Below are 26,597 nucleotides of genomic sequence, written 5' to 3' on the forward strand. Positions count from 1 at the left end.
GGTGGTCTGTGTCATTTTATTGCAAACGCGTGTGCATAAAAATTAAGACTACAGATTTGATTAAAGCTGAAGTGACCTTATAACTTAATAATTTTAAAATAGTTTATTTTTAATATATATATTACTTATTCATAAACTACTTATGCCTTATATAAAGATAAAATTAGACAGACCAGAAACCCTGTAACATAAATATTACTTGTGTATCAACACACAGGGTGCACATACAATGAACATTTGGCTGCTCTGTGGCAAAATGTTGCACAAGATAAATGTGGCAAAAGAGGCAGCAGAAGATACAATTTAACTTTTCCACATTGAAAGGCTAATGAGAGTGGCTGCTGCCTAATGTCATGTAACTCATGGACCAGCAAAAGCTACAGGATGTTTGGCATAATCCTATTGATATGCTCTTAATATGCTTGTTTCAATTATCCTGTTTGCTACCAGACATCCTTATACAGTACTATTGTATTCTATTATTTGTAGGATAAGAGTTGCTACAGCTAATCTGTGGAACTCACAAGCACAGGATATTATTTAAAACCACACAGATTTTCAAGATTGAAGAAGAATTTGAACATTCATGTGAAAATGGCATCCACAGTCTCACTAGCTAGACTAAAATTAAGAGCTATCAATTGTGATGTCTCATATGCTGATCCCAAGTTGAGATCAGAAAGAAACATCCTTCCACAGTATAGTATAGCACAATTACATGCATTTATGTTTCAAAAGCACCCAATATTGGATGCTGTTGAAGACAGCATATTGAATTAGATCATTGACCTGACAGTACTTTTGCTGAGTAAACTTAATATTACCACAGACTTCATAAAGTCAAATCCTGACACGGTTTCTAGGTTATGAGGTGCCTTAATATAACTGCATGTGCACAGCAGTTGTCTTATATAAACATTATCATTCTTTGTTTAATATCATTATATTCAATTAACATGACTAAAGTAATATACTGCATATTGTGTAAAAACCCAAATCTCTTCAGAAACAAATCTCTTATGGAATTATATGAGCAATGTATAAAATATAGGTAGTATATTTACTGTATTCTTGTAATATTTTGTTTTTGCTCCCAGGCTTTACAAATCGATTTTCAAAACCTAAAGGACCAAGAAATCCTCCACCATCTTGGAATATTTAATTCAACTTTACAGATGCATGTGGTTTGCAATACTGCAGATTTGTCATATCCCTCCAACATGCTGCACATGCTCTTCACATTACAGAACTGCTATCAGAACAGTAGCACTAAAAATGATCTTCGCTGTAGAAAGTCTGGTTGTGACCAGAGAATAGCATACAAGCTCTCCTAAATGGTTTTTATATAAAGAGGGATACACAAATGCACATAAGCTGCTTGACCCTTCCAGTTAATGTAAACTAAAAACATATCTGGATGTAAACTAAAAACATTTCAGGGAAAAATGTTTTTCTTATAAAACTGTTTCTGAAAACAGGCTAAAAATTTTTTGGAGAATTTATATCCTTTTTTTATAGTTTATTATATGACAACGGACCTGATTCTCCTGTCACAGTAGTAAGTCCCAATTAAGTCAATCAAGTGACACCACTGCAAAATGATGGTTCAGAGCCTCCCATCACTTAAGCACATGCATAACTTTACTCATGTGTAGTCATAATTAAAGTTATGCATGTGCTTAAGTGTTTGTAGAGTCAGGGTCTAAGTGAGAATCAGGCTCTCAGATTTCAGAACTCATCTATTTTCTTAATGATTGTATTAACATTATAATTATTTCCATTTGAATTAATCAGATAATTTATCTTTCTAAGTTTCTATCCAAAGAGGAAGACTAAGATGCTGACTGTTCATATAGGAACCAAACTTGCATGTGTAAACACTGCATAATCTATTGAAAAAAGTCCACATCAAGCAAAATGTAAGTGCATGATAGTTTGGGCTTTCATGGTGCAAATTTTAATGTGTCTGTAACTCGCCTAAAAAATGCAACACAAAGTTCCATGCTGACAGTTGGCACTTAAATCCCCAACCTGAACACTTCCCCCCCCTAAAATCGGAAAGCTTGTTTTCTTGCTAATATATGGGGTCAGATTAATATGTTTTGCTCTCTTCCAGAAAAAAAAGCTGATTTTTGGAAACAATACTGCAGGTATTTTTAGGGCCACATATGCAGTCTCTGGTCCACAGCAAAACCCAGTGATGAATAACAGAATGTACAGAGCTCATTGATATCAAGTTGCTTTGTGGATCAAATGCTGAGTATACAGCCCTAAAAGTACCTGTAGCATTTTTTTTCAAAGTCAACTATTTTCTAATATAGCAAAAATTACTGAAACCATATGTCTAATTTATGATCAATTCACTGTATGTATTCCCTAGTTATCTCCAAAGTGCTAATGCCACTGAACTAAATTGAATCCCTTTGTTTTGCACCTTTACACAGAGAAGAACTTACTCTTTACTAGCTGAAAGGGTATGCTACAACCACAGGCAGTTTGGATGTAACTGGTTTCTGATAAGGGAACTCCCAAGTACTGTGACTTGATTGTCATTTAAGCTGATCCTATGTTTGGGACAAGCATGGATGGGAGGAGAACAAAGACGGCTGCAAGACCTCTTTGTGCTCTTCTAATTTTGGGACAGCTGGGGCCTGCTTGAGGCCTAGTGTAAACTAGAGCAGCCTTAAGACAATATAAAAAATGATTCTGGTATCAAATCGGACAAATTAAATTGACAGCTAGCCTTTTATTTTTAAAAATATTGACAAAGTAATAACTAGAAGTATGACATAAAATCTCAGTGGAGTATTGAATTGGTGAAGCATTTTATGATGTGTATGAAAGATGCTATACAAAATAAAGTTTATTTATCCAGCATACCAGTTTTTATTTTTTATTTTTTTTACAAGTTTAAAGAGTACTGAATATTGCATGCTTATCTTTAGAGTGCCTTGCACCAATGCTGGAACTGTATAAATAAAAAATAAAGCATAATTTAATGTTTATTGAAGTGCCAATAGCTAGACTGCTCAAATAAATTGGTTAGTCTCTAAGGTGCCACAAGTACTCCCATTACTAGCATTAAAGTCATATGGATAGGGAGCTCCATCTACATGAAAGCAAAAATGTGAGTAACCAAACAGATTAAGGGCTCATTTGTATCACAAACACAACTGAGTCAATTACATTAGTTACACATAGTCATGGACATTGCAAGGCCTTAGCCTGCTTATATAACCAAATTAAGTCCCATCCATTTTACAAATATTCAGTGTTTTGTAATTTTATCCCTTCATTTTTGCTGTATTGTAGATAGGCCTTTACAGAAAATCAAATCTTCATTTTTCATTTGTGTTCAAAGGATAGAACCATTCCTCTTATTCCCATAGAAGTTATTTTTATAATTGTAGCGCCTAGGATCCCTAGTCATGGACCAGGACCCCACGGTGCACTGCTAGACACTGTACAAACACAAGACAATAATATGGTTCCTTCCCCAATGATGAAAGATGCCCTAATCTAATACAAGAGACAACAGCTGGATACAGACAAATGGAGGATTACAAGGAAACAATAAAACAGTAGTGATAGCATAATGGGCCTAATAGCTGTCAAGTCTTTCACAGACATGATGGCAAAGGAGAGTTTTAGGGGGGAATTTAAAGGATTATGAGATAGCGAGTTTAGAGAGCTCCTCCCAAGCACAAAGGGCAACATAGAAGTAAGCCCAAAGATGCTTGCTTTAAAATTTAACTAGTAGGCAAGGCAATGGAGGCTGGCATCATTGGGAGGCAAGAATCGACACATCAGTATTAGTAGAGATGATAGATAGGGTGGGGATAGACAAATCCTGAAAGTGCATACATGTAGCTGTTGTGTGACAGAGAGAGAGGGAAGCCAGAGGGGGGATGCAAAGCGTAGGGCAATATGGCCAAAACAACATTTCTTGTATATGTTTTAACCAGCTGAGGCGCCAAGTTAGACTGACAGAGCAGGAGACTGATATCTGTTCTCTTTTGACTATGTTCTGAGTTCCCATGCTCTTCATAACATAACAGATTCATGTACATAGTGAGATAATCACCACCTTGCGATTTTTAAGTGCTGTTAGCATGACTACCACTGTATGAGAGACAAACAGGGAGTTTACAATCCAATTAAAATGCCTTGACAAATGTTACAGTAGACTTGCCAAACTCAGCTGGCTCCAGCCCAAATAAGGTACTGTAACTGATTTGCATCTCTACAATACTCTGTATTCTGCTTTGTGGCTGTGTGTGGGTAATGGCACCTGTACGGCATAGCACACTGTGTCTCAAGGTACATATATTATCCTGAGTAGCAGAGAAAGATCCCATGTAGCATCAAATAAACTCTTTTTTTTTCTCTTAAGCAACTGTGTGGTTGCACTGGGTAAGAGAAATGTGTGGGTGTTCTGCTCACCTCTTGGTTTACTCTCTTCAGTTCCAGTCATTTAAATTAAAGCCTTTTCTAATGTGAGAAAACTCTTGAGCCCCCTCTAGCGATTAACTGAAGAGTCGGATGGTGACCTAGTATTTCAGTCTTTGGGCTATTCGTTTCAGTAGATAAAATAGTTTCTGCGAGTTTAAGCAGGGAATCAAGCTAAAGGCCAGAGACAGTTTTTACATTCCGGGCACCCTAAGGCGCACGGAATCACCGCGTGAGGAGAGCTGTAAACCCCGCAGCTGAACAGCAGGGTGCGGGCACCGGGCGGCTGCACGGCCAGGGCCAAAACCTGAACGGGGCATCCACGCTCACCCCGGGTGGATGAAGCGTACCGTGGCGCCGCTGCGCCCAGGCGGCTGCAGCCCGCACTCAGCGACCACGCACCGCGCCTCTCTGCGGTGTAAGACACGCTGGACCCATCGCACCCTCACCTACGGGCACAGGCCTGGCCCGTGCGGGGGGCTCAGAGCGCAGCGCCCCTTGGCTCGCGGCAGCGTGGGCGGGGCTGGCTGTGAGAGGGACCGACGGGCCGCGGCGGAACCGCGAGCGCCAGGCGGTTCTGAGGGGAAGGCGTGTGGGGTTGGAGGCGCGGAGGCCAGCCCGACGGGGCAGGCGGGGGCGAGGCAGGCCGGCTTCGACGGGGAGCGGATACTCTGGCTCCAGGACGGCAGCACAGCCGTGTGGGCGGCGCACGCGCCTCACCTCTTTCGGGTGTTCGGGCCGTTATGACCGTTGGGCTCCCCAGGAGCCCACGTGACTGGGTCAGCCTGCGTGACTCGCCGCACGCTTCTCTCTCCCAGAACCCAGCACAATTTTCCCAGCAGGCTCTGCGTGTACGCATGCGCTTGGAGACTAGGCCGTCAAGGCCCGACGTTGCAGGTGGAACTACAGTTCCCATGAGGCGTCACTTGGCGCCTGCGCGTTGGCTGCTGGCGCTCGGGCCATTTAAATGTGTGTGAGGGAGCCTGTGAAATGGCTGCGCAGGTCGCTGCGGTGCGCGCCGTATCCCGGGGCCCAGAGGAGTCACCCCCGCTACCCTCGGGGGACCGACCCGGCCGGCCCCGGGGTGGCGGCAGGAGGCGGCGGGGACCAGCTGGCGAGGCTGTCGGCGGCAAGCGGGCCAGGCTGAGCCAGCCGCTCCTGGTGGGGCCCAGCCCGGCGGAGCCAATGCCCCCGGCCGGCCTGCCCCCGGCCGCCGCCGCCGCGGGGCTCTTCACCTTCTCTCCCCTCAGTCTACCGCAGGGACCTCCGCAGCAGGAGCGGCACCACCACCACCGCCATCGCCCCGCTGGGGACTCCGAGCCCGGCCATCCCGCCGGGGCCAAGCCGCACAAGGGGAAGCGGGGGAGCACCGGGGACGGGGCAGCTGGGCGGCCCAGCAAGCGAGGTAAGGCGGCGGGCAAGGGTCTGGGGCTCGCCTGCCTCCGGGCGAGGGGCTGGGGGTGTTCAGGAGGGGCGCCCTCGGGGCGGACGGAGGTGTGAGGTGCCCATGGGGCTGTTTCCCCCCCGGCGACGCCTTCACTCAGGAGCGTGGTTGAGCGATCGTGTGAAACAGCCCAGGCAGGGCTGCTGCGGGCCGTGGCGGACTCGCGGCTTGGCTCGGCTGCTCCTGGCGCTGGGCCCAGCATCGCCCGTAGTGCTTCACAAACAAGGGGCGCCAGGTCTGTGCAGTGTCTCTTCGCCGGCAGCTCGGCGAGCCTGATAAGAGGCAAACAGGTAGCTATAGAGGACCCCCATATTCTGCCTCGGCGGCCTTCCTTAGAGCTCAGGAACGGGGGGACGTAGTTCTTAACTTGCCTGTTGCTTGGCCTGGTGGAAGCGAACTAGTAGGTGTAAGATTAAAGAGCCTGGTCTCTCGTTCTAACATTCAGTCCTTTAGCTGGTGCATGGGCAGTATATGCTAGGAAAAAGTCATAGTTTCAAACTAGGTAAGTGATCTTATTTAAAGAGACTTAAAATAAAGGATTGTAGTGGCACAATTAGCTTTAGACCACTTGTCGCAGCATCACTTCAAGATTATGTAACTGAACACCGCTTTCCCCTGCTGACATCCATCTATAAAGTTTTTGTATCCCCATATTTTTTTCAGTGGGGCTGCGGGGCACGGTGGTGTTAGCGCTCTAATATTGGAGTTAGTCTCTGTGTCAGTCTTGGCTTCCATTTAATAAATCACAATATTTAAGGGAGAGGGAAGGCTTAACTCTGCGCAGAGGAATAGGGATTTAATTACAACTTTACTGTTCAGTGTCTTATTTTCCTAATAGTTGTTGATATAAAAAGTACTGCTAGAGATCTTAAACTGAACTTAACTGATTAAATGTACCATTATTCTTTGTGTTTGGATATTGAAGTGTGTATACTTGAGAATATCATTCAGACTAAATAGTGAGTTCAGACTCCTGTAGTAAATGGACTTAATGTGCATTCTGTACCAGATTCTGTATGGTAGAGTATTGTGATGTTGCCCTTTAAAATTCTTAATTAAATCCATTGGAAGTTGAAAACATAAATATATTGATACAGATGCTTTCTTCCCATTGTAATTTATTGTAGAGTTGCTTATGAGAACTTGTCTACTGGCATTATTTTGTTAGTTTATCAAACAAAAAACGAATACTTTCCAAGCAGTTGTTTGCAGTGGTGTTGTAGCCATATTGGTTCCAGAATATTAGAGACAAATAATATCTTTTATTGACTTCAAGGCCCATGAGAGTTGAATTTGGAAAAATTAAGTTTATATTTTCAGCACTTTTAGGTACCATTAATAATTGCTTGGTCTAACAGTTTTATTAATCTGTAATACTTGAACAAGTACCTTTTATGAGTGTAAGTCTACACTGCAGCTGGGAGGTCAGATTCCCGGTATGGGTAGACAGACCTGAACTAGATCAGGTAAAGCTAACATGCTAAAAATAGTGAACATTGGGTGGCCAGTGGCAGGCAAACACTGGGTGACTTGGTGATGGTTTGGACTAGCTGCCCAGTACGGCAACGTCCGCACTGCTATTTTTAGTGTTCTAGCTTGAGCAGAACTTGTGGGAGTCTGTCTGCCTACACTGGGAATCACGCTGCCCAGCAGCAGTGTAAATGTACCCTGAGTGGCTTGTGGGAAAACCTACGAAGTTATTCTGAAGTTACTTGCTGCACATCTTTGAACCTTGAATTACATAAGCTCTTTGTTGGACGATACTAATTCTGGAGTTCTAGAAAGTAAGAAGCAATGACTAATAGAGCCATCATTTAGGGTAACTTGCATATTTGGTGGGGAATAAATATTTCTATTTAGGAGAGCTATCACTGTTTCTCCATGACAAGCTCCATAATAACTAAAGGTTTCCCAGGCAAATAACATCCAAGATAGCAATACATTGTGGTAAGCATTAGTTTAAGAAGCCTTACTAGAATATTCCTGGTTTCAGAGTTCCTCAGAGCAAATATTTTGAAAGCTGGGCAACTACATGTCAAACTATTACGGCTTTTACAATAATGCTCTTGGACCATACTCTAGAGGTCCATTTTAGATTATGCATGAAATAAAAGCTGTTACTTGATAAAGTATCTTGGCCATTAAACGGATACTTGAGTAGTGAAATTATCAAGTTTTAAGATAGTAAAAACAACCTCTTGCTTTTTATCTATGAAAGCTAATAATGAAAATTCCATATTGTGGGTCTGAATTCCAGTAGTAGAGCTGAAGCATCAAGATGTTATGCTGAAACCCTCTAGTAATTTGAGGGTATATTTGTAAAATTTTAACTATACTGAAGTTTTTATCATGCAAATTAGTAAAAGACTTCTGCTCAGTTTAAATACTTAATTCTATAGACTGCAAAGTTGAGTGGGTATAGAAGTGTGCATTAGATATCTGAATTCAAACAGAATGGTGTATGAATTCTTCTTGAAGCACTTTTAGAGAAAATTTAATTGTCATTTCATTCTTTCCCGTAATTTTATTTTGATGATGGAATAATTGTTATGAATAGTATCCAACTATGAGGTTTGTTTATTTAAAATTATGATTTGGGAATGTTTAGTTTTAAAACAACTTGGCTGAGTGTGCTTTTCATGTGTGCTGTTTCTTTAATACCAGGATACTAGGATGGGTTACCTTTATAAATTTCTCTTGTGAGATATTTGGGTGATATTTCAGCAGTAAGTAAAAACATCTCATAATACCATAAAGAGAAACAAGGGAGGCTTTTACACAATTGTAAAGCACTAGCAGCTGTTCAGTTTTGGTCTGTAAAGAGAGCATAAAAATGTATCTTCAACAGATCTCCTTCCTGTGTATCTAAGTCAAGTCTTTAATGACCAGATTTGACAGGATTTTCTTTACTACTTCTGTTAATACTGCAGACCACTGGTGGATTGTGGCTGTGAAACTGACCAGAATCTGAATTTCAAGCTGTGGCTTGGCAAAGCTCAGAGGCACTGGAGAGCAGTCTTTTTGCAGAATCAGGACAACCACACTGTATCCATTCTCACTGGGAATCATAAAGGCTAGAAACTTGCTTTTTCTAATATGAAAGCTGAAATACTGAAGAAATTGGACTTAATACATCCTAGCAAAAGTGGGTTTTCTTTCCTGCTTTGGGAGTGAGGATTTTACATTCCTTCTTCTAGTGTACCGATAAAATAGTTTACCTTCCATCATAAATTTGTGACTGGTCTGGTTCAACTTCCTGTTTCCTCCTTTCTGTTCTAAAAGTTCCCTTCACTTTAGGCTGAGCTGATGGACCATCCAAGCTATCTGTTAACACCTCTCCCTGAAGACAATGCATCTTGAAGAGATGGCTAGATACGTTAAGTATATCCAACTACAAGTTGACATGTTAGTAACATTATCATGTATTGAACTAGTTAAAGAATCACCAGCTGTGTTCTGTTTCCTCTTGACATCAGGAGTGCAGGACCAGAACCGTAATCCACTACTTAACTGAGGGGTGCAAAGAATTCTCTCCCGCTATTAGATGAACGGGCAGTCTTTGTTTAAACTCTTCATTTCAAACTAGACATTCTACGTGACTCTGTCAAGTATTGCTACCAGGCAGGCCATGTCTCATTCCAAATGCATTGTCAATATAATAGTGAAACTCTTTTTACCATATTGAGCAAAGGTTAAGTGTAAGTGCAGCAGTTAAAATAAGTTTAACTTACGGTATCTGATGCTGATAAAGGCTGAAAAGAGTTGATGCAGTAGTCAATGGGAATTCTTAAATGTAAAACAGAACACTAAGCAAAAGTATATAGCTTATGCTTTGTTGTTTGAAGTAAATCCCTCTTAGAGCATTTTGCATTCAGGCAATAGTAAAACACCTAAATATTCAATAAAGTGTGTGTGGTTTTTGTGTATGTGTGGTTTTTTGCATCTGAGGAAGTGAGCTGTAGCTCACGAAAGCTTATGCTCTAATAAATTGGTTAGTCTCTAAGGTGCCACAAGTACTCCTTTTCTTTTTGTGGTTTTTTTGTTTGTCTAAAATGTGACTTCAGGAGTATGTTGGTGTTTATTTCTAAGTGAATAATAAGTAGATTTAGCACCTTTATTGGCTTGAAATTACCTTACAATTTATGTTGGCTCATCTTGGATTTCTAAATATCTAGTCCCTCTAGGAGCAAAGATTCTTACTTTCTGGTCTTGGAAGACAAAGGTGTTACCGGCCTGGGAAAGCTCCCCTGCTGGACATACTCCTTGGTGCTCTTTGGGTCTGATATGCTGGACCCATGTGCTTTTAAGCCGTCCCTTGAACTGGATAGGCTCCAGCACCCTCTTTCTCTGGTATGCTTCCCAGGCATGAACTCTTACCCCTTCATAGAAGTGGGGCCCTCTGGTCTAGTTCCCCTAAGCCCCCAGGACCAGTGCTGACTCCCAAGGTGCCCCAGCTGCATAGGCACTCCATTTCCCAGAGCTCTCCAGTCTTGTAAGCACTCTGGCTTACTGTTTACCTCCTCCAGGGACACGCATGTGTTGAGAGTACTTTTACAAAGCCTGTGCGTTATGTGCTTCAACTGTTGAGCATTCTTTGAGTTTAAGTCAGAGTCTTTAAGGGAGTCCAGGATCCTTCCGTCCTGCATGTGACTTTTCTGGAATGTGGAGTCGTGTTCTCTCTCTCCCCCCGCCCCCCCAGCTTTCTGCTTTTGCTTTCTTCTCCCTCTTTCTAAAATGGCCAGTGAGACTCTTTTGTAATCTTTTTCTCTCTCTCTCTCTCTCTCTCTTCCCTCCTTCCCACCCGCCCCACGATTTAGTCATGGGTATTTCTACTATAAATCATGGAGAGGACACAAGCCATGAGTTTTTATTTATTGCCTGGGACCTGTCAATGAATTTTACTAAAAATACCTGTGACTAAATCAAAGACGGAGCTATAGTAGTGGATTGGGAGTTTTAAAAATAAAATAAACACCCTTGGTTCTAACAGGTTTGATTGATATTGGATAACACTGAAAATGACACAATCTGTTTCCCCATCTATAATATTGGAACAGCTATACTTGCTGTTTGTAAGATACTATGTAAAAGGTAAGCATAACCAGCAGCATCACAAAAGACTGATACATCAAAGGTTCAAAAATAGTTATATAAACTTAATATTAAAATTAATTCTTTGCTTTGACTGGTTTTACCCATTAAATTGGTATTCTCTTGGTTTTAAAGGACTATAATGCAGGTTTAAACCATCAGTTTCTAGCAATCTACCTAAGAAAAGCTCTAAAATGCAGGTTTCATAAGGTTCTACAGTAATTATTAAATATTTTGTGTATTGTAAGCTTTTTCTAAAGTCACTAAGGCAGGATTGTTACAGCTTTAAATTTAGTTTATATGAATTTGTAGCCATGGTCTTCCTTCTTGTAGATCATAGTAATAGTAAATTTTATTTAGGGGCACTAATTGTTTTGTTCTATAACTTTCAGTACTGCAAGTGAATCGAGTGGGAATACAAATGAGTTTCAGCCAAGTCCATACATTTTTGTTTTCGGAATACAAAGCCCTATACTGTTACCATGGCTAACATTTTCCATTTTATCTTCCAGTCACATAACAATTTTAGCAGCAGACTGAGGTTAAGTGGTAATTACTGTTACTTGCATTGTTGATGTGAAATAAGTCACTCTGATTTCAGGCAGTATAACAAATGATCTGTTTTGGCAATTCCCCGAATTTTATAAGAGTCAGATAACTATGTTCTGATCACTCCCTCCCTATAAAACTATATACATCTGGTTCTCAAACTGGGGGTTGTGACCCCTCAGGGGTTGTGAGATTATTATATGAGGGGTCATGGGCTGTCAACCTCCAACCCCAAACCCCATTTTGCCTCCAGCATTTATTATAATGTTAAATACAAAGAGTTCTTTTTAATTTTTAAGGGAGGTAGCACTCGGGCTTTCTATGTGAAAGAGGTAACCAATATAAAAGTTTGAGAATTGCCGATACACATCAAGATGGAGCAAACAGCAATGGTAGTGATTGCACCAAAGTAGTTCAATTATACAGGACTTGAATGATTGCTAATTTTTTTCATTTGTGCACCCAAAACAAAAAACCAATGCAGATCAGAAAATGGGTAGGAGAAAAAGCAGCTAGCTGTCTACAAACAGTCCCATTAATAGATCATAAGTAAGGCTGAGATTTTGTCATAGATATTTTTAGTAAAAGTCACAGACAGGTCATGAGCAATAGAGAAAAATGCACAGAAGCCTGTGACTTCTCTGTGACTTTTATTAAAAATATCCGTGATACAATGGGAAGGGACTAGGCAGCTGTAGGGTGGGAGCTCTGCGGTCCCCACCACCTGTGGGGGCTCAGAGCTCTAGGGTCCTCCTGTCCCCTTCCTGGGGGGCTGGGAGCTTGGAGGGGCCCACTGCCTCAGGCGGCAGGGTTACTTCACAGCTCCCTGCCACTGTGGGAGGTGGTGGGACCCTGCAGCTCCCAGCTGCTGGGGTTGAAGTCATGACAGTCTTTGGAAGTCATGGATTCAGTGATCTCCATGACAAAATAGTAGCCTTAATCATAGGTCTCTCCCTTGGACTAGCTATATCAACCACCTTGCATTAACTGTAATAAACAGGCAAATATATCTGGAAGCTTCTGATTGTCATCCTCAAAATCGAATCTGAAAACCTAAGAATTCAAAGATCTTGCCAAGTATCATATCTCTTGTGACACCCATGCATTTTTACAGCCTTCTCGCCGAGATTCTCAGGCATCCAGTGTGGCTGGGGGTAACAACTGCAGTTTCTCCTGCTAGCCACAATAGGCAGCTATGACACCTGGCCTGGAGGAGAAAAAATGGGGTGGGGGGTGGGGTCAGGGATGGGACTGAGAATAGATAGAGAATGTGGTTGGGTCTGAAGAGGGATAGGGAGAATTGGGCTGAAAAGGGATGGAGGTGGCTGCTTCTGCAGTTCCCCACATCCTGAATCCCAGACTGCTACTGTCTGCCTATCACAGCCTTCTCGGGGTATACCAGGCACACTCCCTTCAGTACCAGTTACTCTTTTAGCACAAGTGTAAGGAGCATGTGTGAAGGTCCTGTGGTTAGATCCAGATAATCCATGTGGGAAACAATATGTGATCATGTAACTGAAGACTATATATTGTATATGCACAAGTGAAGGGTGAACTGAAGCTGCACAAGTAGCATTAATTCTTGCATTCCCTACTTTAATGTTGGTTGTGAAGTCAACACCACATAAGTGATATATTAAATATAGGCATCTGTAGGAGCCACTCCTAGGTTAGCACTTAATCTCAACAGCTCTGGATCATGCCCTTAATGGGAGTCCTTCCATTGACTTTGGATCATATATTTATTGGCAGCCTTAGGGCATTGCCAGTGAGCTGCACAGCCTTTCACCAGTGTGAATCCAGCAAGCTTAGTAGGGATTTAAAAAAACAAAACTCCTGTCTAATTGGCTTTGACCCCTTTATGAAATAAGTTTTTTGGGTCTCAACTTCAGTCCTGTATCACTTACCACCCTGTTAAACTAACTGGCATTCAGCAGTGAGGCCAAGAACTGCAAGGACCATGGGGTAACAGGGGTACTTCAGTTCCTATCTTCTGCTCCCCTCTAGCCTCTACACACATCATGTGGCACCTTAGAGACTAACAAATTTAAGGTGCCACAAGTACTCCTTTTCTTTTTGCGAATACAGGCTAACACGGCTGCTACTCTGAAACCTACACACAACATGGAGTTTATACATACAATGGGAATGTTAACATCATAATATTTTTCCAGCAAGTTATGTTTTGAAATAACTAGGTTGATGCTACATTCAGAGAAAGGTCTGTTGCATTTTGGACTCAAGTTATTACATTTTGAATGTGCATTCTCATATTGAAAGTAGATTACTGAAGTGTATAAAGCGTTTGGGGTGTGTGTGGGTCCTTTTTTCTTAAGGACAATAATCTCATGCGTCTTAGTGTAACTTGGGCTCATTTGCAGTTTCTCCATCTTCCTGCCAGATGTTTCCACAGGCTTTTTTGGCTTTGAAGACTTAACTTTGATTAGTCAGTTTAGTAATTTTTCCTTTTAAATATTACTATAAACTCTTGTACTAATAGTCTCTTTTTTTACCACATTAGAGTGGTGATGGGTTTTGTTTTTTCTTTACCCTTCCTTCCTCACACTCTTGTCCTGGCCCCAGATCTGCAAGTTGCTCTGCATAGTATGCCTGCTTGCACACCACCTGCGAGAGTGGGACCTAAATGTTTAACTCTTACCCACACTAGCTTCTTTCACTTATTTGGTTTCTATTTTGTGGAGCTTCTAGTCTTTCCTAGATTGCAATGATTTATTGTGTTAATTGTAAGATGCACTTAGGATGCCTCTGAGTTTTTTAAATAAATAGCTAGCTTAAAAATGTCATTAGTTAAATCAAAATTTCTTAACAAAGATACTTATAGTTCCTCATTTGTTTTGGATTCTTTAAATAAATGTTCCAGTTTCTGATTCTGCCAGATCTTCTTCATTCAAGATTTTGTATAGTAACTAGATGTTGCTTTTCTTAGTGTTTTATGTAATCAAATGCAGCTTTTTGTTACATGTATGCCAATCCAAAAGCAAACATGCTAATATAATAAATTCAACCAATATGAAACCTGCTAATAGTTTTCTGAAAAAAGTGGCTTTAGGAAGTGTTGCATTTTTCTTAATTCCTTTTTGGATAAATCTGCTATAACTGTAGAACTCTAATCTTCCCATTGTTTTTGTTTTTTGCCAGAAACTCCAGATGAAAATGGCAAAACCCAGCGAGCAGACAGTCTTATTATGAAGAAGATAAAGAAAAAGAAGAAAAAGAAACACCGGGAGGATATGAGAGGGAAACGCCTTAAAATGTACAACAAAGAAGTACAAACAGTTTGTGCCGGACTTACTCGCATCAACAAAGAGATTCTGACTCAAGGACAGAGTGACAACTCAGAAGTGAACAAGGAATCTTTCAGGTACCTGAAAGATGAGCAGCTGTGTCGACTGAATTTGGGAATGCAGGAATATCGGGTACCCCAGGGAGTTCAGACACCATTTATGACTCACCAAGAGCACTCTGTTCGCAGCAGTTTCTTGAAAACTGGCACTAAATTTAGTAACTTTATTCATGAAGAACATCAGTCTAATGGTGGTGCTTTGGTCCTTCATGCCTACATGGATGAACTCTCATTTTTGTCTCCAGTGGAGATGGAGAGATTTGCAGAAGAATTTCTTGCTTTGTCATTCAGTGAAAATGAGAAAAATGCAGCCTACTATGCTTTAGCCATAGTACATGGGGCAGCTGCCTATTTGCCAGACTTCCTGGATTATTTTGCTTTTAATTTCCCTAACACTCCAGTGAAAATGGAAATCCTGGGCAAGAAGGACATAGAAACGACGACTATTTCAAATTTTCACACTCAGGTAACGTAAATGTTCTTAAACGTATGAAGATTCAACAATTTTTTTTGTTAGTCTCTGGATTTATACTGATGGACAAGAGATGAGTGATACAAATATCCATGGATTTTATCTTGAAGCCTCTTCTCCCCACCCACTGGGGAAGATGATGGTATTTGTACCAGGTTGTTGTCCCTGGCCTGTACTTGGGGAAGCTCTATCTTTTGCATTCATGTCTGATTAGGAAATTTTTAAAACCTTAATCCCCATTCCAGAGCCTACTGACTAGTACAGAGGTCTCTGTACTAAGACAGTAGTTCTCAAACTTTAGCAACCCAAGGGACCCCCACTTTGATTTAAACATTTTTGGGGCCCTCCAACCCCTGGTCCTACCTCTCTCTCTGCCCCCCCTCACTCACTTTCATCGGTTTGGAGTGCAGGCCTTGGGAGGGAGTTTGCGTGTGGGGTGGGGGCAGGGTTGGGTGCAGGATCTGGGCTGGGATTGGTGCAGGAGGAGGTGAGGGGTTCGGGTTCCAGCCCAATGGCACTTACCTCAAGCGGCTCCCAAAAGTGACTGGCACATCTCTCTGGCAGTGACTCCTAAGAAGGGGAGGCCAGGGGGTGTCTGCACGCTGCCCCTGATCACAAGCACCACTGCTGCAGTTCATGGCCAATGGGAGCCACAGAGTCAGTGCTCGGGAAGCTGCCTGCAGGGCCACAGGAATGTGCTGGCAGCTTCCACAAGCAGCGTGTGACCAGGACAGACAGGGAGCCTGCCTTAGCCCCACTGCCCCATCAAACTTTTAGTGCCTAAAATCTCCTGGTTTGGCTTCAGTAGCTTGGGGGGGGGGGGGGGAAGTTGAGTTGATCAGCAAGGCCTGTGGCCCACGAGGAGTTCCCTTAAGGACCCCAGTTTGAGAAACACTATACTAAGCTATTCCTTCCCCAGCCTTCCATTTAGTGGATCCTTCTCCCTGTTAATAGGTCCAGTACCTGCCTTTTCTAGTGTTCCTAGTTTTCACAAGCAGCAGCAACTAAAAATGAGACTTCAGAAGCCTCCCCTGGGCAACATATAGTAGCACTAAAATAAACCAGTTTTGTTAACTTTAAGCAGCTGCTTGTGAAAAATAAGAACAGCAGCAAAGTCGCACATCCATAAGGGATGGGAACTTTTTTAAAAACTGCAAAGATGGATTGTTTAGGCTGGGGTGGGCAAACTACAGCCCACGGGCCACATCCAGCCTGCCAGCAGATTTTAATGTGGGCCTTGAGCTCCTGCTGGGGAGCAGGATCTGGGGCTTGCCCCACTTCAGCCAGGATGTGGGGTCAGGGGCTGCGCATGAATGCTGCGGCTCCAGGAAGTAGCAGCATGTCCCCCCTCTGACTCCTATAGGTAAGGGCAGCCAGGGGACACTACACACTGCCTCCACCCCAAGTGCCATCCCTGCAGCTCCCATTGGCTGAGAACTGCAGCCCATGAGAGCTGCAGTGGCAGCGCCTGTGGATGGGGCAGTGCCTCCATGTAGGATCTGGAGGGGGGACGTGCTGCTGCTTCCGGGAGCTGCTTAAAGTAAGCACCACACAGAGCCTGAGCCCATCCCGTGTCCCAACCCTGATTTCCCCCCGAACTGCTTGATTCCCCACTTGGGGAACCCTCCTGCACCCCAAACCGCTGCACCACCAGCCAGAGCCCTCCGCCCCCCTCCCGCACCCTGAACTCCTCTGGCCTCGCCCACTCCTGCACCAATCCCAATTTTGTGAGCATTCATGGCCTGCCATACAATTTCCATCTCCAGATTTGGCTCTCAGGCCAAAAAGTTTTCCCACCCCTGGTTTAGGCCCTCTATTTGCCAGCAATAGGCTTCTAATCACCCGTGTTGTGTAGATATTTTCAAGCTCTGATAAAGTCAATATAACTTAGTTTGACTGTTTATACAGTAACTTCAAACTCTAGTTTTCCCAAGAGAATCTGCTTCAGTCCTGATCTAAAATATAACACAGTAATAGTGTCATGGGAACTTGCTATTCTGGGCACTTGTTAGCCTGTCTTTTAATCAGTAAACATCAGTATTTTACTTGTGATAGGAAAGTAAAATTTACAAGACTGTAATAGATGCCTGCAAACATAACTGACTTCCATATGCTCTAGTAATGTTTGTTGTAGGAAAAATTTGGCATTTAAAACAAACTGGAAACCACTTAAAATTCATATTACAAAACAAATGTTGGCCATACTAGATGATGCTGGCTAATCTGTAAAGTCACTCTCAAAGTGGGGACGTGCTCCAGTGACATTCAAACACATCACCTAGCCTGCTTATTAATCGTTGGTGGTCGTCCACTTCGCCCCCCCCCAACCCCCTAATCTCCGTCTTTTATTTGGAATCCTAACTTTCCATTAACTTTTTGGCAGGCGTTCCATCTGGGAAGACTTGCATTATCCCTCTGTGGGCCCAGTCTCCATTCTTATACCTAGAATTCATTGTTTTTTATGCAAGAGTCTTGGATAGATGAGGAATACAGGATTAGTTTGGATTAACTTTGATTTAGGAGTCTTGCTTGGGGAAATCAGCTACATCTAATTTGCTCTGAAAAGACACTTTTTCAAGCAAGGCCCATTGTTTAAATTGAGCTGGTAAAGCACATAAAGCTGGAAAAGAAGCTTGCCTTTCCCTGAGCCTTGAGTTGAATGAGCCAATAACAAAGCTAGGAACCAGTTATTCAAAAACAATCAGGATTTTGCCCCAGACTCAGATTTCAAAGGCTGTTTCTATGTTGGATCATTTTGCAGCTAAATATTTGAGTCTGTAGGATATCCAGTTCTCAACAGGTCCTTTTGCCATAAAGTTACCCATTCAGGAGTCAAATTTATATACTACTCATGACCTAACCTGTTTCTCTCTATTTCTCCAGTTGATGTTCCGAGGCCTTATTACTTTCGTTCTTTGTAAATTAGCGACATCACACTTTTGTTCAATCTATTTGCACAGCTCATACTTTACTAGTGAGTTACTGGATTTGTCCATGTGCTGTGTTAACTCAGGCTTCTCAATGTCTCCTATTTCCACCTACAATAAGTATACAAAGTAGAATTGTAAATATTAGAATATCTCTAAAGCTCTCTCTACAGTAGAGAGAGCAGGCAAGGCTGATACAGAGAGGTCGCAAGGTGGCACGACCTCATGGAGAAACATGCAAAACAAAAAGCATCTTGGATTTTGACATTCATAGTTTTTGTTTTTGGTGGTGGTTTTATTCCTTTAAGGCTTTTTTATCCTTATAAAATCCTATTTAACCTTACAAGAGGCAGAAGCACAACAGCATGTTACCTAACTTGCAAAATAAGCCAGGTCTATTGAAGCCACCTAAGAAATGCATGGCAGAGGATGCATACATTTGCCATGTTGTAAAAAACAACTTGAAAATTTAGTTGTGGTTTTTTAATCTAAAGATTGAGAAGTCAGCCCTCTGTACTTGGGATGGGGAAGAGGCAACACCACAGAAGAAAGTGTTGACAAAACAGGACGACTCTGTGGTAGAAGCATTGGCCAAATCTATATTCATTGTTCCCATTTGAGACTAAAAACTATTCCTGTGAACAAATAAAATACCAAACTTGTCTTCCTTAAACATTTTAAATGGAGGTGAGGTTTACCTAATGAAACAATATTTATTATCCACTTATGCCAAAGCACGTTTAGCTGTGAGCTAGTCTTTCAGCAGGTGTTAACAGAATTTTCAGTTCGTGTTGCCAGATCTGTGCATTTCCTGCTACCATTATGACTTTTTGGCTATGCCTATACTACAGGGTAGGGGTTTCCCTCCCCCACTCCACCCCCTGCTTGCGTACAGCTATTTTTGCTAGTTCTTATTAAGCTAGCATGGGTATAAATACCCGAGTAGCTGCAGTAGCACGGGTAGCAGCTGCAGAGGCATGGCTTAGCTGGGCCAAGTACAGACCTGCCTGAAACGGAGTATATACCCTACCCATGCTACCGTGGTATGCTGGTATACTCATACTGGCTCAATGAGAGCTAGGACAAATGTGTGCACTTCAAGGGATAAGTGTTTTGAAGTGTTGACAGCGCTAAAGAGGGTTTACAACACTCCATGCACAGAGTGAACTCTAATTGGTCTGGAATTGGTAAACACAAATGGCTACTCAGCAGCAAGAACTTAAATGTTTGTAATAATATTGACATCTGTAACCTATGCTTTGCTGTCAGAAAACTATTTAACCTACAGAAATAAGATTCATAGAAGTCTTGTCTGCAGTCTTTTTGCTATTGTACCCTCCAGCAACTCAATTGCTTGATTTTTAGTGCCTACAATAACCCTTGATGGTTGGAAATTGCCAGCTAAATGAATGCATAAATGGACTATGACCACTGAATCAAAAAGTTGGAGCAGTTTTGATGTTCTACAGGTCAGTCCAGTCCAGTAAAGAATTTTGTTAAAACCTGCCCTGTAACCCAGGGTGCCTCTGTTGTGCATTTTTGGTTCAGAACTCTGACATCAGCATGCTCGCAGCACAGTGATCTCACCCTGGCTTCCACCAGACTGGTTACTCCTTGCAGGGCTGATACTAACACCCTCCCAATCCTGAGTTCTCCTCAAAAACATCTTTCTCTGCAGTGCTCAATCCCTTCTGACTGTAGCACCCACAGACCATTATCAAGTTTGCTGCTTTAAAGAGAGTACACAGCAGCTTATTCAATTAGTGGGATGACAAGCCACCTACTTCAGTCAAATAACTGAGTTGGCTTATGGTAAAAGTTAAAGCAAGTTCCTTAACAAAAGGATGTATGTTTAAGTGATTCTGAGTATAAGGAAGAAGGATAAAAGTAGTTACAAACAAAATTAAAAATATACTTCTAAGACTAAAACTCACTTAACAAATGTTTTGTTCAGTGTTGCTCACCATAGTCATTCTTCCAGGATGGCTAGCCAACCCATTCTTTAGCCAGGGCTCAACACACTGAGCTCAAAGACCTTGGTTTCCTTCCTTCCTTAGATGATGGATAAAATAAGTTTTCTCTCCCCTCTTTAGTCATCAAACCTTTGAAATTTATTCTTCTGAAGTGTATTCCTAGATAAAGTTCCGTTCCTTTGCTCAGTGCAGGTACTATGCTGTCTAGTGTAGATGCCATGATGGCTTCTCCTCCCACCTTTGATTTTTTTACAATGCAGTTAATCTTTCTGCAATCTTTGCTACAAATGAATAGCACACTGTCCTTGGTCACACCTGGCTTGGGATGTTGGCCCTTTTTTTGGTCTGGAAAAAGGTATTTATCGGCTTCCCCTTGACAAGTGTGGTTAAAACACATCTTAGTTGCACATTTATATCATTCTTTGTAGGTTAACAATACATACACCATGCAGTAATAAAGATCAATGAGTCATTAGTTTTCCAATTATAATTGGGGGGGGGGGAAAATGACACACGTGAGAGGTGTTTAAGCTGGTCAGGCCATCTGAGTCTTACTGTTATGTACCTTAGAGGCTTTTAAGGCCTCTCTTGACAAAGCCCTGGCTGGGATGACTTAGTTGGTGTTGGTCCTGCTTTGAGCAGGGGATTGGACTAGATCTCCTGAGGTCTCTTCCAACCCTAATCTTCTATGATTCTATAGATGCTGCTAATTTAGGATTTACCTTGAACAATTCTGCATTCAAGTTTCTTTGCCAGGAGCTTTCCCTTTTTAAAAAAAAAAAAAATAAAAAAAAAAAATTTGATGGCTTGAATTATTTCTTCTTAGTTGGGGTGTCTTGTTGATATCAAGATCTTCTTCTGCCTCCTGGATGTTTGCTTCCTCTTTAGGTGTCTCCCTGTTCAGCAATTCTTTGAAATGCCCAGTGCGTTTCTTCTTTTTCAGTTGCTAGTAGGTGTCCTTGTTTCTGAGTAGTGTGTGTTTGGTGTCTGCCATTTACCACTGATAAGCCATGTCATTTTGTAGACAGTTCCTTGTTCATCACAAGCAGCTGCATCCTCTCCTTGTGTTGCCGGATTGCCAACGTAATGCAGTTTGTCCACTCTCACAAGGAGTTTGACTTCCTAATATGCCTTGCTATACTGCTCATGGTATTTGTCCAGTGGTGAAAGCTGAAAGGAAGCCACTGGCATGAAGACTGAAGTGCTCAACACCAAGACAAAAACCAAACTTGTTTTTTGGAACATACCGACAATATATGAAACAGGGAAGCTAGCTCAGGTCACAGCAGAGATGAGAAACTACAGCTTACACATCCTGGGTGTCAGTGAGAGCAGATAAATGGGATCAGGAAGATTAACAGCAGCCTTGAGAGAAACTTTACTGTTTTCTGGGTGGGATGATGGACAACACCATGAGGGTGTTGCATCCTGTTTGAAGAAGAGAGTGGAGTATTCCCTGCCTGAATGGAAATCCATCAGCAGCAGACTTACGAGACTCAGACTGAAAGGGAAACATAATATCACCCTGATTCAGTGATGTGCTCTGACAAATGACAGTGATGAAGTAAAGAACAAATTCTACCTTAACTACAGGCAAAGTTAGGGAGAGTACCCATGTCACGACCTAATTATCCTCATAGGAGACCTGAATGCCAGGTCGGTAAGGACAACACAAATGATGACCGAGCAATGGGAAGACATGGGTGTGGCACCATGAATGAAAAAGAAGAAAGGCTTGTTGGTTTCTGTAATATGAATGACCTAATCATCGGGGGAACCCTCTTTGAACATTGTGAAATTCACAAGCTGACCATGGTGTTCTCCAAATGGTAGAGATAAGAACCAGATTGGCCATTGATCATGATATGCTCAATGGTGAGGCTCACTGACAGATGTGAGAGGGGGTGGAGGGAGATGTTGGCAGTGACCACCACCTTGTGACAGCCTCCATCAAGCTAAAACTGAAGTGTGGGACCACCAAACAAGGGACACAGACATTATGACATTGACAAGCTAAAGTCCTCTGAAATAGAGAGAGAGCCTTCATTCTGCAATTAAAGAACAGGTTTCAAGCACTTGCAGACCTTGATGAAGAGGAGGGGAATGCAGATGAGATCAGCAAGAAGTAGGACAAAGTAACAGCAATTTATAAACAGCAGTGAAGCCTGTCTAAGCTACAGGCGGAAGAGAAGTAAGGAGTGGATTACACCCAGCACATCAAACACTATAAAAACCAGACAAGCCCTGAAGAAAAGTTTGACACAATCCCAGAAGCATAGTGTACAACCTCTAAATTCTTAAAGTACACACTTAGCTTTGTCACATCAATCAAGCTGTCGTGAGAATGTAGAGTTGTATGTTTGACTAAAAGGCTGCGTCTGCATAGCCCAGCAGTTAGGACTACAGGGTTGTAAGTTGAAGCATACACTAGTGTGCTACACACTAACTCTCCTGTGTGGATGCTGCTAGTGTGACCTAAAACAGGAATCCATTAATGCAAAGTAGGAGCCTTTTAGTTTGTACCTCTAGGTCAGGTCCCTAAGGGAGAGTTACAGCACAGTATGCTAATGCATGCTGCAGTTTACACTGTCTGTAGTCTGATTACTATGGGACCATGTAGGTAAGCCCTAAACTGTTTCTAAATTATAGAAAGCAGTTACAACTTTTAAAACTTACTGTTCTTGAAAGGTGCTAGAGAGAACTGAAGTTCTGTGTCTACAGAAGAGAGCACGGTGGCATAAGTTTTGTAACACGGTCCTGTGAATATCTACCTCTTGATGTGGAGGGACCACCTCTAGGGTTAAGAAGCTTCCTAAAAGCACATTCATTAGTCTCTCTACTCATTTGGCAATAAAACTGCCCAGATTGGTAGCTTGAGTATTGTGGCCATTGCTGTAGTAGGAATTAGGCTATGTACAGAATTTACTTTATTTACAGGATCTTAAAATTAATGTCTCTGCAGAACTTAAACTTATGGTAGTATATTCCTATGTAATTGGCTTAGTTGAACATCTTGACAGTGCAGTTCAGTGGAATTTTGCAGTTGAAACTCCAGAGATCTAAAAAACTGCTTATATTTGGGCCTTTGAAAGAGGCTTGTACTCTTCAAAGTGTCAGCCTGAACCAAATCTTCATGAAAATATCTATTTTTGGTGAGGTAGAGGGTAGCTGGAGTTACTTGTTAACTTTGCTCTTCAAATATGCAACACATTTTCTTCCAGCACCAAAGTCTTGACCTAGAATCTGAGAATCTTACCGTTATTTCTGGCATGTTGATCAATAAAGATTCTATAATCTGAATCTAGTTAGCAATTCTATTTTGTTCTGGCGCACATCAGCTCCAGCAAGTTCTTCCAGAGCTGTATTAGATCTGGGGTCTGAATAACTTATTTTAGTAAGTGAGCATCACTGTCTCAAAGCTAGCTGACCCACAAAATCGGAAGATGCCCTCTTCAGAGAACTAGTTTTGATTTGGGTACCTAAAACAAACAACTCTAGAGAGCAAATGCTTCTTGCTGGCCTCTCTGGGGAAGTGAGAACAAGGTGTCTTAACATGGGTTAAATTGCATTGTCTGGTTTTTAACTAGTCATGAGAGACAATCTTACTAAATGTTTTTAAATCCAACTTTGAAACCAGTTCTGTGTGAAGAGAGACTAGTGCTAGCAATGGTTGAATGCACCTGCCTTGTAAGGCAATCTGGAAGCCTATATATATATTTTTTTTCACTCCCTAAAAGCAAAGGGGTTAAGTTTGTTCATCTTCCCTCTTTGGTAGAGATGGTTTATTTTCTTTGCAGTGTAAGACATGTATATCTGAAATGAAATATTTTTGCTCATATAAAGCCTGAATGTTTCTCATTTTTATTTTTGCTTCCTTTCACCAATTTCTCTTAAACTCTGTTGGGGATGCTGTATTAGATGTATTTCAGAGTAACAGCCGTGTTAGTCTGTATTCGCAAAAAGAAAAGGAGTACTTGTGGCACCTTAGAGACTAACCAATTTATTAGAGCATAAGCTTTCGTGAGCTACAGCTCACTTCATCAGATGCATATCGTGGAAACTGCAGCAGACTATATATACACAGAGAATATATAAAGTCTGCTGCAGTTTCCACGATATGCATCTGATGAAGTGAGCTGTAGCTCACGAAAGCTTATGCTCTAATAAATTGGTTAGTCTCTAAGGTGCCACAAGTACTCCTTTTCTTTTTGTATTAGATATAACAATGATACTTTAATTCCTGCAGCTGAATATCCTCCGTTATGAGTTAATTGTTAATAGTTTGCCTTTTTTGTTTTAAGGAAATACTTAAGGGTTCAATCAGTTATCGCTATAGAGTGTAGAGAAATAAGACCGTTCTGCCCATTCTTGTAACACAAACAATATAAAGAGATGAGATTATAATTTTTATCTTACCTGCCTTTTCTTTTAAAATATCAGCACATCAGATGTTAACACAAGTGTTGTAAAACTACCTTCTCTATATCTGATTTGACTGCCTCCAGAAATGTCCAAGACTAACTTTGCTCTTACTTTCTTGAACAAAAGCTTGTTCTGTTTACATAATGTGCTAATTATTGGGCAATTTAAACTTCTTACAGAAAATATATTGTGTTAAGCTTCTATGTGAAACTTAATTAGACTTAACACATTTTTAAAAGCTAGCAAGACTTGTTTAATGTCCACACTACTTCTCTAATTCTAAATGATTGTCATTCACCAAGTGCGGGGGGAGAAAAAAAAAACCTCCTGGAATGGCTTAACCAAATTTCTTTTGTTCTTGTTTCCACCTTTCTGCTTTCAAGTAGTAAGCTTGTTTGTGTTCTTACTTTCAGCTTCCTGCCCAAGTACTCAAATGGCTGGCTTCCAAAATGTCAAATCAACTGCATTGTGTATCTTAAACTGCCATTTTTTTTTTCATTCAAGTGTCAAGAGCATGTTAGAGTACCTTGGCCAATTAACAGTTAACTTCAAGAGGCATAATATCAGACTCTAGATTTATGTAGATGTTGGAGGGTACATGCTAGGAGGAAGTGTGCTGCTTATTCCATCTGTGCCAATGGGGGGAGAGGAGAGGTCTAAACTATTACCCCACTAATTAATATACAATTTAAAAGCTATAACTTTTTCCTAGAACATGCATATTTTTTCACTTCTAGTGTGCCTTCCTTTCAAATGGCTTAAGGCTTTACGAACACCAATACCCTTAGCCTCCTCTACTTTACAACTAGGTAAATATTAGTGATTTTTCCAAGTAGTGGAAACTTAGATATGTTTTGGGGGTAGTCAAGAATGATGCATTTCAGAAACAAGTGAAGACCTATTCTCTGCATTAATAGGGATTATCTAAAATTGTCTGTCATTCTTATGCTTACTCATTCCTTCCTCTATGACCCACTTTTCCTATGCTAATCATGCAGCTATTCCATAAGACCAATAAACACTGTGATAGTTCTTTATAACTAGTTCTACTCTTTTTTTTTTATTAACCTCACCATCACACTGCTACCAACATTGAAGGGAGAGTAAAGAATGAAATTTGGTCCATTATAAGTCAGAAGCTGATCCAAGATAGAACCCTAAACTCCCTCTTTACTCAACATGTTACCAGTATGGAGTGAATAACTTTGGTGTTTTAAGAGTAATAAATGTTGCTTAAAGTGTGAGATTATTAGTACCTTCTGTCCCACTTAAAAGGGTGCCTAAAACTCTAGCCCAAGCACCTAGTGGGATGAAGAAACTGCCATCTAGTGATTTTATAATTAACTCAAAGCAGTGAGCCCTTGTAGTTGTCGAGGGTGAGGTGGTCACAAATGCTTGCTCAGAAGCAAATGCTTAAGTTAAAAACAAGAGGGACTCCTTCTGGACAGCATGCTCTCATGGTTAGTCGTCATCTTGTTAGTGTGCACAGACAAATGACCCAGTCACTTATCTGCCTCTGAAAGAAGAGGGATGAGGCTGTGTAAAGTGAAAATGAGTAACTTTTTGGGGAGGGGAGGAAAGGTACATATCTAAGAGATCACAAGAAGGCAAGCACAAAGTAACCAACAAGCAAAGTCTCACTGGGAAATAAACTATACTCAAAAGTTGAGACAGGTCTTGTTGCTGGAGTTTGGCTGGGTGCCAATCTAAACATTAAAATTTCCTTTTCCTTTAGCAGACACGGTCTGCATCACTATCATTAAACTCTGTTTTGGCCACCCAAACTTCCTATGGTATGTTTAGTGCATAAATAAAACTTGCACAGTGAAGTGACATTCCATATGTTTGACATCACCACTGACCTGTTTAAACTGGGGGCTACTGGTCAGATTCTGTCCCATGACAC

General features: G+C 41.6%; 2 protein-coding genes and 1 long non-coding RNA gene across 15 annotated transcripts in view; 2 read left to right on the forward strand and 1 right to left on the reverse strand.

Moving 5' to 3' along the window:
- The window catches only part of PTPN22 (protein tyrosine phosphatase non-receptor type 22), a 37,995-nt gene extending 35,118 nt beyond the window's left edge, over positions 1-2,877 (forward strand). For all 8 annotated transcript variants that reach the window (XM_073319637.2, XM_073319640.2, XM_073319638.2 and 5 more), the window contains one exon: positions 1,098-2,877. In XM_073319637.2, coding sequence (XP_073175738.1) covers positions 1,098-1,162 — 65 coding nt within the window. In that variant the 3' untranslated portion in view covers positions 1,163-2,877. The remainder of the gene's footprint in view (positions 1-1,097) is intronic.
- The window catches only part of LOC140901222 (uncharacterized), a 42,976-nt gene extending 37,678 nt beyond the window's left edge, over positions 1-5,298 (reverse strand). For 2 of the 6 annotated variants that reach the window (XR_012155797.1, XR_012155793.1), the window contains exon 1: positions 5,170-5,298. This is a non-coding gene — a long non-coding RNA (uncharacterized LOC140901222). The other 4 variants (XR_012155798.1, XR_012155795.1, XR_012155796.1 and 1 more) reach the window with 4 other exon arrangements.
- An 81-nt stretch (positions 5,299-5,379) lies between these two features.
- RSBN1 (round spermatid basic protein 1) overlaps positions 5,380-26,597 on the forward strand; it is a 53,882-nt gene continuing 32,664 nt past the window's right edge. The window contains exons 1-2 of the mRNA XM_073319657.2: positions 5,380-5,854; positions 14,693-15,363. Of these exons, the coding sequence (XP_073175758.1) occupies positions 5,440-5,854; positions 14,693-15,363 (1,086 nt within the window). The 5' untranslated portion in view covers positions 5,380-5,439. The remainder of the gene's footprint in view (positions 5,855-14,692; positions 15,364-26,597) is intronic.

Source organism: Lepidochelys kempii, chromosome 21 (assembly GCF_965140285.1).
Source record: "Lepidochelys kempii isolate rLepKem1 chromosome 21, rLepKem1.hap1, whole genome shotgun sequence".
NCBI classification, from domain to species: Eukaryota; Metazoa; Chordata; order Testudines; family Cheloniidae; genus Lepidochelys; species Lepidochelys kempii.